Genomic DNA, 18,287 nt, shown 5'->3' with positions numbered 1-18,287 from the left:
TTTTCGGTAGAAGCTAAAACACGATCTAGTTGATTTTAGTAGAATATAGCAACGTTTTTGATCGAGTCACGAGTGATTTAGGAGTGGTCACACTGGAGCTATCCAAAGTACTCAAAATCCGTCAATGCGATGCGACCCGGCCCGGCAATAGTGTGCTATAGCGCATTTTGCGCTGCGCTGAGCCCCGATCAGCCCCGGCAAGCCCCGCCACGCGCCGACAAACTGTGCGCGTACCTTTAAGTCGCATCGCCTCATCCTGTAATCTCCACTCAGTCCTGTATATCGCACTCGTATGCGGTATGACCACCGCATGACGGCTGCTTCACACACTGACTCACCCCGTAATCTCCGATGGCCGGCTGAGTGGATGGCGTGCTAACTCCGTCGTCGAGTGCCTCTCAAACGTCTCGCCATGATACTCTATTTATAGCGGCATAATGTACGGTCAGCAGAAATTACGAGAGATTTCAGGAGAAAAGTGCAGCGTTATAAAGAACCTCTTTATGGGAAAGTAGCGTACATACGTATATTACATAACGCTTCATAGAAGCGTTTAGCCATACTAATTACCAAGGGTGGGTTGCACCAACTAACTTTAACTATAACTTTAACTATAACTGCAGTGCGAAATGTCAAATCTCTGGTTAAGGACGCCATTTTTAACTTTAACCATTGTTCTTGTTCCGATCATACCTACTTAAATCGACATTTTTTCGTGAAAATTTACTGTTTTGTTATAAGAAATATTTTTTCTGACGATTTTTACGGATAATGAAATTTTTTATACTCTCAATCCCGTTACCTGTAGCTTGAATAAAAAAATAAACCCAACAGACATCTGTCGATTTCTCCGGTCAAAGTCAAGGTTAAAGTTAAAGTTAAAGCTAAATTTAGCCTTAACTATAACCATAATTTTAAACCTAACTTTAACCACGCCTCTGGTGCAACCCTAATATTATAAATGTGAAAACGTGTATGTTTGTGTGTTACATCTTTACGCTTAAACCCGCCTTAAACCGCAGAATCTCGTTAACTATAACGTCGTTAATCGTTATCAAGGAAATAAGTACCTTCTGTAATTTTTTTGTTTATGAAAACTGTTGCAATTTGCAAGAATTCATGTTCTCTACACTCTTAGTAAGAACAAGAAGTGAGAAGCCTCCATATTGTCTGCTTCCCACCCACTTTAGCTATATTTTTATCCACTATAGCTATACTGGTTATACAAAGCCGTTCCTAATAAGGCACATAATATTATTGTGCTACTACATAATAAGTTTTACTTTCTTTAGCATAATGCTTATGTATATTAATAGCATAACGTAACTCATGTAACTGTCTGCTCACTTAATCCAATTATTGTTGTAAAAATAAGACAAAATACATACATAATTTTGCATAGTAATAAGCGAGTGTTTGTACAGTGATGTAATAAGACTTCACTTTCTTATAACAGTTTGGTCCAAATCTTGTTCCTCATTTGAGGCTGAAATTTAAAAAGGCCAGGCTTTTCAGCTCCAGCATTTTGGCAGCATGCCATCTTCATCAATTCCGAAGTTTCATAAACGACGAATATTTGAGTTTCCATATTTCTCATCAATCATCTTCAGGACTTTGCTTATCACTTTTAAAGTTTTACATTTTAATTTCATTTAAAAGAGCGCTCAGCGGGGCTAAAATGGTCGCTTTGAAGAATCACGATATGAATCATAATATGATTCATTTTTCTAAAATCGCAAAATGCAACTCTGCATGCAATTAATTTCTGTATTTTTGTACATTTGTCAGTTTGACAGTTTTGACAATTCATTTGCTGAATTGATTGAGAGGAATTGCTAAATGTGACCATTTTAACCCCGCTGTTGTTTTCCCTTTCCTGCGGGGCTAGAATGGTCGCTTTGGAGAATCATATTGTAAATCATAATATGATTCAGCATGCAATTCATGTCTAGTAATTCGTACTAATTTGACATTTGTCAGTTTGACAGTTTTGATAATTCATTTGCTGAATTGATTGAGAGGAATTGCTACCATTAATTTTTAGCCCCGCTGGTCTCTCTGTATTAATAAGGCTTTTTGAACTTCTCCCGTTTCCAATATTCAATCTATCTCTGGTTTGACATACAAACCAATCGCAGCTAACATTGAATTGACATAAAATATATGTCTCTAATGTCTAATGTGTGCAATTCCTATCTCTAGTAGGGCAATACCAGAGATAGATCAAATATTCGGAACGGCCGTTAGTCTCTTAATCCTAGCGCACTTTAACAATTAATGGAAAGGCCGAGAAAGAACGCTACCTGATTTTGCTCGCCATCAATTTTCTTTACCAGCCTGTGTCATTACGTTCTGACAGCACAAGAGAAATGTTATGATAACATATGAAACAAAAGGTCGATTATTTCTGCTCTGTTTCGTACAAACAAGGGCAATTGAAGGGGCTCTCGTAAAAGCATTTTTCTATACACTGTAAAGTGTACACATAAAACCCAGGAAGTCCATTAAAATGCACGCGCATTACGCCATACATAAAATATGTTTGAAATAAGTGATGCGGGTCAATTTCTCCATTTGCGCGTTTTACTGGTTTTACATAGAATAGTTTTTAATGCTAGGAGCTCGTTATTTCGAATGTGTTAACGATTGTTTTGGCAACATGTACCTACAGTATAACTACAACACCCCATGGTTTTTCACTTTTCACAGTCGCGGTTTTTGGAAAGACGAGTGTCGAAAACGATGGTATCTCTTGTTAAATTATAATGATTTCAGTTTTATGTCTACAGCGATGTTGCTTTTGAAATTAATGGCGCTTGAAAATTAAACTCAGTTTAAACTCGAAACTGAAATTCATAATTACAGTTAATGTTTTTAAACAGTTCATAACCATTGACAGCATTTACTGTAGAGAACTCGGCGGGCTGATTTAGGTCAGTCTGTATAAATATTTACTGTAACTTTTGGCAGCGCTAACATCGGATAGGCTAGGCGCAGAGCGATTTACACTAGATACTAATGTAGGAGCAAAAATAGTTGTTATGCAGGCCTAGTTTATTGCCCTGAGCTTCCTGTCAATCGGACTACGAATGCAAAGGCTCGCGAGCCTTGCTGGAGCCTTTGCATTTGAGCTTAGAGATTATACTTTAGATGATGATCAAAATATATGTGACTATGATATAAGATACTATTTGCTCTACATTTTTATAAAGAGTATAATATAAGACTTTATAACTTCTGTATGCCATAAGTTACTAACACTGGTTATTATTACAAGTTAATGATATTAACTCATTATTAATTAATCAGTAGCATTGGTAGTTGACACAATATAATCATTCCTATGATATTGAATGTACTGTCACTTCTTGGTGGAAATTCATCTTCAATTAAATAATTATACACTTTCCTTGCACTTATTCCACTTTATTTTAATATATTTATTACAAAATTGTTAAATACACGACCGGTTTCGAAAAAATATACCTGATGATGATTTTTTCGAAACCGGTCGTGTATTCAACAATTTTGTAATAAATATATTAAAATAAAGTGGAATAAATGCAAGGAAAGTGTATAATTATTTAATTGATAATCATTCCTTCCTTTTGGATACGCCGTAGTCGGATATTTTCCGACCTGTCGAACGTGCACCCTCAAGAGCGTCTTCAATATGCAAATTTCTGTTCCAGTTGCAACCAGCTGACGGAGCTGCCGCGCGAAGTATGCTCGATGCCACTCCAAGTGCTGCTGCTGCCGGACAACATGCTGGCCAGCCTGCCCAAGGAGATTGGCCGGATGACCACTTTAGCGGAACTGGACGCGTCCAACAACAGGCTGACTCAAGTGCCCATGACGCTCGGAGACTGCTCCGGCCTCCGGTGTCTGAATCTCAGCAATAACCAGCTAGGATTGCTGCCGTTACGTAAGTGGATTGTAAATGTTTAAAAGGAATAAAAAACTTTAAAGGGGACATTGCTCCCTCAAGTGTCCGCGTTGGCCCATCATGCAAGCAATTACAAATATGCCCCATACTCGTCAATGATTGCCTATGATCGACGTCAATTGTGAAATAGATAGTTTCGCATTCATGGTGACAATCAGTTTGCTACGATAAATATTTACTTGTTTACCAATTATTTTCATATATTGCTTACCTTACTAAATATGTAAGTGTATGTAATTCATGAGAGTAAAGAAAGCAATAAAGCTGTTATGACCATTCTTTGAGGCGCCAATAGGACTTTTTAATCATAGATATTTTTTCATAAATACCATTTGAATAATAATATTATATCCATTCATAAATTCATAATACGGGGACGGAATCCGTGTTTTCAGGGAAGACCTATCATAATATTCCCCCTAGGTTTAATTCATGATTAATGTTTTAAGTAGATACTTCATAAAGAATAACATTTAGCAATAAAGTTGCGCTGAAATTCGTTTATTTAACGGTATTTTTTTCCAAGATTAAAAGTATCCTATGCTCTTTCCCGGGACTCAGAATCTCCATACCAAATTTCATCAAAATCTGTAAGTATGAAAAATGAAGAGGGAAGAAACAAACACACTTTTGCGTTTATAATATTAGTATGGACTAAATATTATAGAGAATCGGTTTCATCTACAGCTTTTTGAGTCACACTTAGTTGGCTTATAAATCCGCAATGTCGCGATATCTACCTTTTATGATAATTGATAAGTGATAACCTAGAATTCCGCTTTCCTATGTTGATAAAACGTAGCCTACATTCGATATCGGAATGTATTGCAAAAGTTTGCACTGTTCTGCACAGAGAGAAAGCAGAGAAATGTTATTTTATAAGGTTGTTTTTAGTTCTTACATTATAAGTACAATATAAGACGCGCACAACTAAAAGATCGCATGGCAAAACTGGAGGGGGCAATTGGCGCGTGTCTACATAATATATCTACCAAATACATACAATAAGTGCCAATTAACATGTTACAGTCTGATCGCGATCTACCAAAAATGATCCGTAAGAATTTAGATCACTGATCTACCACTAGCGTATACGCGCGTTCCCACTTCGTTTTCTCCTTGCCCGCCAAGTTCGTTCCATGTTTGCCGAGCGATCATTTTTTTGCAGTCTATACATACCATTAACCCGCTAATTTACCGACCCGATCTGCATCTCAATAACCATAATATTTACAGAGATCACATACCTCAAGCTTGAACACCTGGACGTGAGCTGCAACTGCATATCGTCGCTTCCGCTGGAGTTGCGCAACATGGCGACCATCATCACGCTCAACCTGGACAACAACCCGCTCGTCTCCCCACCCACTACGGTGAGTCATCATCACCAGCTCAACACCTGGACGTGAGCTGCAACTGCATAATGTCGTTGCCGCTGGAGCTGCGCAACTTGGCGATCGTCATTACGCTCAACCTGGACAACAACCCGCTCGTCTCCCCACCCACTACGGTGAGTCATCATCACCAGCTCAACACCTGGACGTGAGCTGCAACTGCATAACGTCGTTGCCGCTGGAGCTGCGCAACTTGGCGATCGTCATTTCGCTCAACCTGGACAACAACCCGCTCGTCTCCCCGCCCACTACGGTGAGTCATCATCACCACTTGGCCTTCAGTTAAGAGTATTACGAACATTGAACAATGAACAAGCTAGACTAAATGTAGCAGATAAGTGTTGGGGTAGAGACAAAAATTAGGCAAACGTAGCATCTTATGCTTCGAAGCTCGATGGACCAACAATTTTAGGAAGGTGGCGGGTAGCGGATGGATGGGCCTAAGATTCAGATGGTTGGCGCTCATTAGGCGATGCCGTGGATGGCGATAGGCTGATGATGATGATGCTTACGTTTATAGAATATTTACGGCAACTTGGACCAGAGATAACGGCAAAATTTCGGCCGACAAGGGCCAGAAGGCTAAGGAAATTAATTAACAATAACAAGGCATCGTTTATGCTTGCAGATCTGCATGCGCGGGCGCGTGCACATCTTCAAGTACCTAGAGAACATGAGCAACAAGGAGTCGCAGCCGAAGCGCGACGACACGCGGCGCTCCAAGCACAGCTCCTTCAACACGCCGGCGACGCACCAGATCACGTCGGGCAACGCGACCATCGACTGCCTGCGACACAAGCCGCGACATGTGGTCGACAGTGGATACTGCACTGATGGTGTTGACAAGCGGTGGTCTAATGATGGTGAGTTGAAATGTGATGTCTGTCATGATGTAGATTGGAGGACGCGATTCTCGACATGATCCGGAAGGTGGTATAGTGAATCTCGTGATAAGCAACAGCCGTTTGACAGCAGATATGGCACAAAATTTGCTGGTTAATATTTCGTGTAGGTACAATATTTCTGTCATATTTAGCTATGATGCGTAATAGGACCACTTCACAATCCACGGTTTTTCATATCGCGAACTGACGCATTTTATATGATTATAGAGCGTTGTCGTATAGAGCAGTCTTTCCCAACGTGGGCGATAACTCCCCCTTGTGGGCGCTGAAGGTCTAAAGGGTGGGCTGTGTGGGACCCAGAAAAACAATGGGGGCGTTGTATAGATGCGTGAGGGGTGATTTGTAATTTTATTTCATCTGGGTGCATTTTAAATTGAAACAAAACATAATTTGTTCTGAAAGTGGGCAGTGGACAAAATAAGTTTGTGAACCCCTGGTATAAAGTATAAACTTTTGAAAGTGGGCAGTGTACGAAATAAGTTTTAAAAATTGTAATAAATAGTACTTTAACGTATCCGTTGTTTATATGCCTATTTTTCAGGATACGTCAACCACAATGTTTAGCATGGCCGATAAATAAAACGTTTCCTTCGGTAACATCAAGGCAAAATGATAGATTGATAAAGGATCATTACCTAGGCTTGCCTAAAGCCTATTCTATCGGGATTCGAGGTGTAAGAATGTTTAGCATTTCCGACATAGAAAGGATTTTATTATAACCCTTTCTTTCTTAAAACCGTTTTGACTTCGGTAAATGAGGCAAAGTGACAGATTGACAAAGGAAATCCTTAGATTTAGGCATCCATTACACGGTAGGTTTTGCTGTCAGTTTTACTACAGTCATGGCTGTAACTGATGGATAACCTACTGTGTAAGAGCGTGACAGACGGTTGCATGAAGTTGAGTGACTAAAATCTGGATATCTTGATTTTTGCTTCATGCAACCATCAGTCACGAATTTTGAGTGAGTGTTGTCACATCTGACAAAATAGGATCGAAGAAACGTAACCTTTGAAAATTTTGGCTTTGACTGACATAAAACTGAAGAGAATTGAGTGACCGTCTAATTCGTAAGTCCATCAGTCACCATCAGTCAAACATAATTCATGATTGACGGAATTGACTGTCGCTTGCATGAGAATGTAATGGATGCCTATGTTTAAAATCTACCAGTATTTTTGTTTTGTTAGAATTTTTCTGTGGCCAGGCTAACTTGTGGAGTGTCGTTAACTCGTTATCAACTAGAAACAAAGCTTATTTTTGGTAAAAGTGCCTTCGTGCTCATTTAGTTAGGCGATATATAACCATAACCCTAATTTATTTTGTGCTATGTTACGGCTACTTACACCCTAATTTTATGACCGAGACTAATTATTGTAATTATCTAGCCCCGTTCTATTAATATTGCTCTACACCCTAAATATTAAAAATGTAGGACAATAGACAGTTCATATTAATTTTGTGTACAGTGGCGACAACCTTGACGCAATTTTGACCTTTTTTGCTATTAGAATAAGATCTAAATTTGCTATTCTGGATTTACCGATGATTGATCAAGGAAATTGATTTTTAGGCAGACCTACGTGATTCCGTCCGTCAAGCCCAGCCGACAGGTCTATAGTCTTGACCACGAAGTTAGCTTCATGGTCTTGACAGAACCCGACCAAACGTAGGTCCGCCATCTACCCTTAAATCTATTTTTATGACAGTATAATATTGAATTATACACGTTACAGTCTACACAGTTCACACCTAGTTTGTTTTGTAAATAATTGCACAAAATAATTGTACAATAGTAACGGGTAAGACGAGGTTTTTTTATAAAGTATTGCAAGTTATCATTACTTTAATCGTATTGTAATGCACATGAATAATAGAGGTCAATCATATTCCGAGTTTCTTGACATTTACACACAAACATATTGCATATAATATATTCACAAACAGACATACAAACATTTGAGGTCGCCACGACACAAATGTGTCTTCAAATGATCGATTCTTCATTGATGTATTGCGGCTTGATTTATAAATTATGGATGTTGATTTAAGAAAGGATTACATTCATTCATATTATGTGTAGAGTAGATTTAAGATCAACGCGCACGAGTGACAAAATTGTCTCTGTTGTCCAGAAGGTCTGATTGACGTGTTTTTCTAGCGTATTTGATAAGTCGTATGTCAGATAAAGACAAGCCTAGAATATTTAACGTGAGGTAATTATCTTTATTATTAAGAAGGTACAAGAATAAAGGGCGATGTAGCGGTACACCTAGCGCCACAATCCATCAACGCGATATCGAAGTTTCTGGGATCGATATGACATAATATAAAACGCCTGAATTCAGAAATGACGTTAGTGGGCTTCGGCCTGACCGAGCATCTCGCTCGGGCGGAAGATCTTTCTTAGTGACTTTGTTAAGAACTTTAAAAAATAAAAATAAAAACTTATTTTCCACAGGCGGTGACGGTTGCGGTTCGGGTCGGTCCACACCTAGCACGCCGTCGACGCTGTCGCCGGGCGCGGCGATGTCTCGACATTCCACCTCCAACGAACCCCTCACACCCCTTACTCCGGTGCTCACCGGGTATGTATTATAATACCTTTACATTCCTTAAAACTTATGTTTTTTTAAAATTATTGACTGATCTTGTAAATTATTATAAAAAGTTCCATATGTCTAAAACAAATATTCTATATACAGCCAAATAAAGAACCTCCTCCTTTCTGAAAGTCAGTTAAAAAATATATCCAGGTCTATATTAAGTATATTAATGTGTAATGAAATTATTTTGTATGTTGTAAATATACGCTTTTTTACTTATGGGTAATAGGCAAATTTTATCTATATCAAATTATGAGTATATCTCAGGTATTTAAAGTTGTCATATCATCGAAAATTTTATTCAACTGTAAAATACTAAGCTTATAATATTATTATGTTTTCTCTTACATTGGCCATTGCAGAGGTAAATTTTGATTACGTCATCGCCATTATCATGCCCTTTCCCGACCATTAACCCCGGTGTTGCCCTTTCAGCCTCCGAATATCACCCGAAGGGCTTTCCAATGGCGAGGATAAGAGTAAATTAGCCCATCAACAGACCTACAGGTATACCCGCACTCACACTCACACGCATACGCACTAACTTTTTAATCGGTTAAATGTTTGTCGAGTCTTTCTTGGATGAGTATAAAAATGCTGCATTTTTTAATAATATATTTTATTATCATTTTTTAAAGATTTTTCTACCCATTTATGTTGTGAAAACCTAAACTCGTGGGCGTACAATTTTTTTAAATATTATTACTTAAGTACCAATTATTATATCACATGCAATAAAATTGATTGTATTTACTACTAACAAACATTGGTTGTATTTTTTATAACAAGTACTTATTGGAAATTTAAAATCATACTGTAAATATATTTTGTTACCATTTAACTAACATGCCTAACATTCACCGCTTGGCTGATAAATAACAGTTTTGTAGAAATATTTATTTTGTTTATAAAAAGAATATTACCTTTAAAGGCACTAATAACATATTATATGTTATTAAATATAACAAGTATTAATAGGCACTTGCTAATTTTACACTTCAATAAACTGTACTACTCTGAAACATTTACTACATTGCTTACTCTAATATGATTCCAGACAATACAAGGAAGCACTAAGACAGCAGCGTCAGCAGGACGTGTACCGGCCCCGCACCGACCAGCCGTCCCCAGATGTGGACAGCCCCCAATCACAGAACCAGTCCCCGGTGCACCTCCAACGGTCCCCCCACTCCCCAGTCAACGGCTTCTACAGTAGATCCCTATCCAACTCCTCTACCACCTCCCCCGTTCCCACCAATCCAAACTCCCCCCTTCTCACCAACCCGAACTCCCCCCTCCTCCACTCGACCCCCAGAAGGTTTCAGAGCAACGGAGTAGAAAAGGAGGAGCCCAAAAGGCCGGTCCAGAAGGTCGTCCCGTCGAGAAACGTCAACAAAATGTACAACGGCAACGTCGATTACTCGAGAGTGAACGGCACAGATACGTACTCCAAGCCCACGTCGCCGACCAAATCTCCAACGAACACACTAGGGTACTTGCCCAAACAGAACGGCGAAGCGAGATTACTGACGACGGTGTCGTACCTAAAGGGAGCAGGGCCCAAGCCGGGGAAGATGCCGTGGAACAAGGAGGCGGCGCCGGATAAACTCAGCTTCACCATGAAGAGGGAGTTTGATAAACAAAAGGAGGAGTCGGATTTACTGCAGCAGCTGAGGACGGTAGGTTTTGTAATTGAGCTCTTGTAAGGCACACTTGCGCTAGCCAGATATTTTTATAAATGAGTGATATCTACTATTTGAATTCAACTTCGTTTAACGCGTGTTAATTTTTCCGGGACATAAAATTATTTATAATATTAGTATAGATAATTATATTATCTATACTAATATTATAAAGAGGTAAACTTTGTTTGTATAATTGTAATAAATAGACTCAAAAACTACTGGAACGATTTTTTAAATCAACATTATCCACGAGTAACATAGGCTAAATTTTATTTCGGAAAAAATAGGTTTCCGTAAGATATTTGGGTTTTTCGGAGACAAGGTGTAAAAAATCAACCAGAAAAGTTACTTATATTGCGTACGCTGCCTAAACTATAAAAGATAGAACCATAAAATGTTCTAATCAATTGTAGGTCTTATAAATATCTACAAAAAAGTCCGCGACACACTATACCTATCTATGTCGAGTGAGGCACAGCAACAATTTTTTTATTAAAAAAATCTTGAATTTTTTTGGACTAAATTTTAACGCGTTTATTTTACTCATGCTATTAATCCTTATCAAAATAAATTATTTAATCACTAAGTACAGTTTATGTAGATAATATTTGGTCTTTGAATGACTAAAATTGGACGTTTGGTTTTGAAGTTATGGCGAAATTAAAATATGTATTACGATTTCTACTGCACGGCCCGTTGCGAAGTGGGCGTCATCAAGGCGGGTGCGCGTGCGAGAGGGCAGTTTAGATCTATAAGTTCTTTTCAGAGTTAGAATATTACACGCTATTAACATTTTCTTAAATATTTGATTTCGGGATCTCACCAAATTTCAGCATAATCGATGATGATACCTAAAAAAACGTGTTTGTTACAACAGTTTTTACTTTAATACATACGAATAATAAAAACTAAGGAAACGTAACTCCCATACTATTACCGTTTTAAATTTGTTTCCTTTCGAACTGTCATGCAAGGTCAGCCACAGCTGAAGGCCACCTAAATATTGTCAGATATTGCAAATGCATTGAAAAGCTACACATTTATGACAAGTATAATAATATTTTATTATTCGTAGTTTAATACGTAATATTTTATCTAACAAATTATATTGTTACTAGATAATCGAGGGGCGGTTGAAGATGTGTCTGCCTCGTGAGTTGGCGCCGGCGCTGGCTGACGGCGTGGTGTTGTGTCACCTCGCCAACCACGTGCGTCCACGCGCCGTCGCCTCCGTGCACGTACCCTCGCCCGCACAGGTACGCGTAAGTGCGTGCACGTACGCAAATACGTCCGTGTTTTTTTCTTGCTTTGCTACGCATTGCTTTCAATTGTTTTGCCAATTGCAATATTATGGTAATTCCACCAATATTAAATTCTATTAGTATAGATTGTATGCATGAATATTCATATGGGTTTTAGGTGTCTTAAGTTTTTCAATTAAGTAGGTTTCTAATATTTCAAAGATCCAATAATTTAAAATTATTTCATATGCACTTTCAGCCGAAGCTGACGATGGCGCGGTGTCGGAGAAACGTCGACAACTTCCTTGAGGCGTGTCGGAAGATTGGCGTTGAGGAAGTAAGTAACTGTTTTATTCTTATCTGTTACACATTTATACATTTATATTGACCTTATTATTTTAATTTACCTCCAGTCAAAATAATCACATTATCAAACATCTTAGTTTTATTGTTAGTTACACTGCTTTTTTTTTAATTATAATTTTGTCAATTTGCAAAATGCCTTTAGCATGGAACGTTACAATTTTTAATAGATCTTAAAAAAAATAATTTCGAAACATAGCACATAACGTAGTTGACTCTTGTCCCCGAACCATAGATCGTTTTGAGTGTTGCAGGATCTAGTTCGATATCCTTTCGCGAGCGCGGGTTTTGACGGTACTAAGTGAGCGTGGCGTGTGTTCCAGGAGGACATTTGTACGGCGGAAGACATCACAGAGCGAGCGTACCTCGGACCTCTCGCTCGCACGCTAGCTGCCCTGCTCGCACACGCCACGCCGCGCTCGCCTAAGGATATCCGAGATCCGAACGCGCCCGAACGCGAGCCGAACGATTCCGATTCGAACGACTCGAACGAAGTCAACTTTAACGTGGAGTATTCGACCGAGGAAAGCTACGAGCGGGAATACTCGACGGACTCGAACGAGTCGTATCAGAATCAGGAGTTTATCGAGATGCAGAGCTACGCCGTGGATTCGATCGAGGTGAACTACGACCGGCGCCACGACAACAAATACGTCAGCAACTTCAACTTCGCCCACAAAAACTACACCATCGACGAAACCGACGAACTCAACTACGAAAACAATAACGTCGAGCCGGTGCAGTACTCGCCCGTCTACGCCAACGAGTACAAAAAGGGACCCTACTACTACAACAATAGGATTCAATTTGTAACGCCGTACTTTACCAAATCGGGTGTACTAATGAGCGATAATCTAGAGATATACGACACGGACGAGGTCGATTGTCCTCTAAATTTGACTGAAGACGAAAACTTGGAGAGATACGACCGAGGCAAGATGAATCTCGACATACAGAACAGCCACAATAACAATGTTCGCGTGGAAACGCCGAGCGAGAGAGAGCACAGAATATTTTTTACTGTACTGTGTATCGGAGGCTTTATACTGTCTACTATAATTCTCATTATATACCCACTATAAGATGCTATTCAGTCGAGTTAGAATTTCTGTTACTTTTGAGGGTATTTATTTATAGTTTTTATTTGAGAATGCGTTGTCGCATATTGTTCTTTTTGCCTATCTGAAAACTGATCTCTGAAGAATGGACATTATTTATAAAGCCGTTTGCACACTGACGTCGCAAACCCCAATTAAGAAAAACTACAAGCATAACGTATTGTCATGTAAAACAGTAGATCTATCCGCGATGTGCGGCGCTTGCGTACAAATAACCTTAATAATATCAATTAGAAATTGAAAAATGTATTCTACGAAAATATTAAGAATGGCATTCAGAGATTTCGTGCGAGTATCAAGAATATATCAGGGTTTATAACCGCTTGGATCTCAATTGAAGCTTTTATACGTAAACTTATACATTCTAAAACAAGACTTTTTAATTGGCATTAAAAGACAAATGAATTTGTATTAAAATAAGCTTATAATAATTTTAAGTACACGCTTCTTTAGCGTGCTCGAATCGTGGCCGAAGCATTTTTATCTGTCGACCAAATTTTTATTCTTTATTTCGACAGTTTTATGTCTGTTCTTAAAACAGAGACGCTTTATTATAAGAATTTCTTACTTTAATTATTATCGAAAACCTAGTCTAATTTCCTGCTATTTAATATGTGAGACTTTATAAAAGGTTTTTTAAATGATTTTCGTAGAATGGTAAGACAGTGGAAACTGAAGACTTAGAATGTTGCAGCTGCTATAGCGATAATATAATATCATTATTATTATTTAATAAGGCTGTATAATATTATACAATCTTGTATTATGTTAAAACATTATCTTATATATTAGACTTTTTCTTTTATATGTAAAAGACAAAGTCTGTATGAAAACGTGCAATATACAGAAGCCTTGTATGTGAAATATTTGGTACTTAGTGTCGCGTTGTTTAAGAATCAAATATTTGAAATGAAGTATAATATTGCCTTTCACAATAGAGGCTAGATAACTAATGATATCGAAACTGTAACAAAACTATATAATAAAGAATGAATTAGGGCTTGAACTATTTAATCGATGGAAATATCGATTACGTGATTCGAACGAATAAGAAATCGTTTCTAACTTCGTTATCGTTTCGATATCGTGTTGTGTCTAACCTTACATGCCTTATCGAACAGTTAAACTGTGATCAAAATATTCAGACTGCCAAATGGAATATATTCGAATGTTAAGACTGATGAAAATTGATAGTATTGCTGATGGATTTGTAGTCCGGTCGTAACACATCTAAATTAACTCGCAGTAGGGTTTTCATTTATTAACTTGAATAAGGGCCTGTTTCACCACTTCTTGATAAGGCTATCCACCAATTGACTTGACAGATCAAGTATGGAGAATCTGTCAAAAATGTTGTGAATAGCCTATTAGGCATTTATCAGAAAGTGGTGAAACAGGCCCTAAGTCTTTTATTTTTACAGAGTGGGTCAAAAACTTAACATACCGCCACATATTCTATTTAGAAATATACTGTTAAAATTCTTTAACCAATTTTGCAAAATAGGTCAGATATATTAGACTTAAAAAGTAATGTAACGGATACTAAAATATCTTTAACGCACAGTACTACATAGTAAGTGTAAAAAGTATTTACAGTACTTATTATGACGTATCTACTTTAATATATAATTATATCTGTAGATGCTAGAGGCTAATCTTGAACGATACAGTAATATTGGTATTTTATAGTACTTACACCTACATTTTACGAACAATCTGTATTAAAGTTCTACCCTATAGGTTAAGTTTTTGAGGCTTTTGTGTGTACCTTATTTATTTGTAGGTTACTACTTACTAATATTGGATCATCTCCATACTCCAGAGCAGATCTTCCATAATTTGCTTCGGTGTTATGCCAATCGCCAATTTTGAGGTTTGCAAAATACAAATTGTTTCTGTAATAAAAATAATACAATCCTTTATATTTTGTGAGTCAATCTAGGCAGTTACTACTGTAATATTATTTGTATTGAATCTATATTCTAAAATTATTGTGTTATGTGTAGAAAGTAAGTATTTCTTATCTACCATTTCGGTTAGTGCCTGGTCACTGAGGTTTTGAAAGGAGCTTATTCTTTCAATAGCATCATAAATGGTTTTCAACGGTTTGACGTAAGCCAATCAAATACACCAGAGAAAAGAGAAACTTTTGTTTAAAGAAACACATCAGAAACGGTTAATTAGATGTCTATAAACTATGCCAATGATATTTCAAAGTAAAATACGAGTACAATTTTCAAATATTGGTGCAAATAGTAGGGTGAGGGTAGCTTACTAGGTATATGGACTTAGCCATTCAAATATCTTATGTAATAAGATTTCTATGCCTTATATGTAACCATATCGTTATTGTATTTATAATACAATCGTAAGAAACTTATGTACTGCCATTTTATGGTTATAGCAATATTTTGCAGTGATCTTAAATATAAATTTCGGCGAAATATTTTTTCGAAAAGCTTTTAGATTTTATTCGTCGGCCACTTTAAATTGTAACTCAGAGTGGTAGTTCCTATGTGAAATTTTTATGCATTTAAAATACAGGTTCATTTCTTATCCGCATCGTGTTGTTGTTCGAATTATATTTGGTACTTAGTAGCTCTTAAAATATTTTGAAATTACTATGGTGTGTAATCTATCTTTATATTATTGTATTTAATCGCACAGTAAAGGATTTATTAGCGTAGCGTATCTTAATGAGGCTTGGAATTTATAATTGTAAGTTTTTTAAACTAATTACTAAAAGACAACCGAAATTTTCTATACATCCAACACCGGTGTTGCCAACATGAAACTTTTAATGGTGTGTAATCCGGAATAGAATATTGCATTTATTTTCGTATATTATGGTGATTAGTTTTTACCTTAACTTGAATTTATCAATACAAATTTTAAAGAATGCAATAGGCATTGAAAAATAGGCAATAAATATTGATAGAAAATACTGGCGAATTTTGTGTACATCCTATACAGTATACTTCAATACTTATAAGCTCAGAAAAGAATATTTCCCTACTTCATTGAATTAAAGTTAACATAATCACCATTTACAACGAGCATTCCAAAGACATTAACGAATTCAGTTTTATAATTTTACCCTAAGTTGCATAAGATTTAGAATAGTTTTTTTTATATTTTCAAACAAGTTTGTTATGTCATAATTTTATTTACACCAAACGTTTATTACTGCTTTATTAATATTATTTTGAGCTTTAAATTTACGAGTACAATTTATGTGTAACACTTAAGTACTAATATAACATAATTAACATAATATTTTATATTATACGATAGAATGAAAGTGTTATTTATCTGCTTATGGTGCTTGGGTAATGTGTAGTCTATGGCTGGTTTTAATGTTCTATAAAATTTGAATTTAAATTTGAAAAGAAAATGACTGACGATTAAAAGACAAGATGGCCGCTGGTCGGCATTTTTTTCTATTAAGATCTTGCCAAGGAGATGAACATTCAACCCAGCCAAGTATTCCGTTTATTATTATTAGGAAGTTACTATACTTTTTTTTCAATTCTAGTTTTGTTGTTATATTCGGTCTCTTTTGTACAGTATTATTTTCTGTGTAAGTTTGCTGTGTATTTTTCTCGAATGATTTTATGCTAACGTTTTGAATGATTTGTACTTACGATGTTTTGCTCTACTTAAAATAAATCTCTAATGGGTACGACTGGTCTTTTATTTATGGAACAAAAACTAACTTTTCACAAGCTACGAATAAGGAACGCTATGATATTATTTTGTCTCACAAAATCATAAGGAATCAATCAAATCATCAACCATTTTCTGATGTAGGACGTTGAAACGTGGCCAACCAATTCCATTTTGACGTTAAAAGCAATGATAGAGTTGAAAACACAGGCGGCTCTGAGCACAGTTGTTAAGTTGCATTGTTTAATTTTAAGCTACAAACACAGTATTACTGCAGCCTGTCCGCGCTGAAATAAGCCGGACTAATCCGTTCCAGCACTGGCATAAGACGCAAGGGGATTACTGGGGAACAACAGACCAGTAGCTGGAATACTTAACAAACTGAACATTTTCCACAGAAGCTGATGTGCTGCGCGGCGGACGTGCTCGAGGGCAAGGGGACGGTGCAGGTCGCGATCACGGTGACGGAGCTGCTGCGGCGGCACGCGGTCATCCGCGAGTCCCCCGCCAGCCCCCCGCCGACCGCCCCCGCGCCCGTGACCGCCCCCACTGCCCCCGCGCCCGCCACCTAGCGTCCCCGACTCGCCGTGGCGCCGCAGTCGCATTTGTCTCTGTAATTCAGAGTGCGAGCTCTCAGAGGTGTCATTTGTCAGAGTCAGTAGGCCTACTACGAAACCGTTCTGAGACTCAAACAATCGGACGAGAATGCCACGTCCTGCTCTTACAACGTCATTTCACGTTTGTTAGAGTAGAACACGTTTGTTTCGTGGTACGGGCCCAGTTTTAAGAGATGAGTAGTACAGCGAAGCACAATTTTAAAAATAAAAGAAAACTAATTCAAAAGAATTTGTGCGTTCATGACAAACGTTTTTCTAACTCGGTTTATTATTTTGTGGACGTAAACTGTGTTTTTTGTTTTGCTTCGCTGTGCTACTCATCTACTGTAGTATGAATTGACCCTAATTTTGTCTTTATTATTATTGTATATGTTTAAAGACCGCCTACATAAATCTAGGCACGTGTTTTTCGCACGTCAACTCAGTATACCTACTGATAACTTTATATACTGACTAACGTTATATACTAGACTTGTTTCAAATACGATGGAGCAGTTTTTAAAGCTGCCAAGCTCAGAAATAAGGGATTGTTCAATGGTTAACAAAAATTAGGCAATTTATTGTAAAGAGCCACAACTACATATTATTATGTAGCTTCTGTATTTTTGTTTTCGGTAGAATAAAATGCATAAGTATTTGATATTATACATTCTCGTATAAATATCCATAAAAACATACATTTTAGACAGTATCCAGTTACGCATAAGATTTGAATCTTTAGTGAATAATAAGGCTAAAATAAGTAT

The 18,287-nt window shown here is 37.4% G+C and overlaps 1 protein-coding gene across 4 annotated transcripts in view; it reads left to right on the top strand.

The window, feature by feature from the left end:
- Window positions 1-17,608, top strand: part of LOC121725846 (leucine-rich repeat and calponin homology domain-containing protein) — an 81,279-nt gene extending 63,671 nt beyond the window's left edge. For 2 of the 4 annotated variants that reach the window (XM_042112969.1, XM_042112986.1), the window contains 9 exons: window positions 3,693-3,925; window positions 5,183-5,319; window positions 5,969-6,203; window positions 8,707-8,833; window positions 9,287-9,358; window positions 9,909-10,530; window positions 11,655-11,792; window positions 12,037-12,114; window positions 12,464-14,557. In XM_042112969.1, coding sequence (XP_041968903.1) covers window positions 3,693-3,925; window positions 5,183-5,319; window positions 5,969-6,203; window positions 8,707-8,833; window positions 9,287-9,358; window positions 9,909-10,530; window positions 11,655-11,792; window positions 12,037-12,114; window positions 12,464-13,222 — 2,401 coding nt within the window. In that variant the 3' untranslated portion in view covers window positions 13,223-14,557. Of the gene's footprint in view, window positions 1-3,692; window positions 3,926-5,182; window positions 5,320-5,968; window positions 6,204-8,706; window positions 8,834-9,286; window positions 9,359-9,908; window positions 10,531-11,654; window positions 11,793-12,036; window positions 12,115-12,463; window positions 14,558-17,322 lie in introns of those variants that run through there. The other 2 variants (XM_042112995.1, XM_042112977.1) reach the window with 2 other exon arrangements.
- The last annotated feature ends 679 nt before the right edge of the window (window positions 17,609-18,287 follow it).

The sequence above is a fragment of the Aricia agestis genome, chromosome 1 (assembly GCF_905147365.1).
Source record: "Aricia agestis chromosome 1, ilAriAges1.1, whole genome shotgun sequence".
Taxonomy (NCBI): Eukaryota; Metazoa; Arthropoda; class Insecta; order Lepidoptera; family Lycaenidae; genus Aricia; species Aricia agestis.
This window is presented reverse-complemented; position numbering and strand designations above follow the sequence as displayed.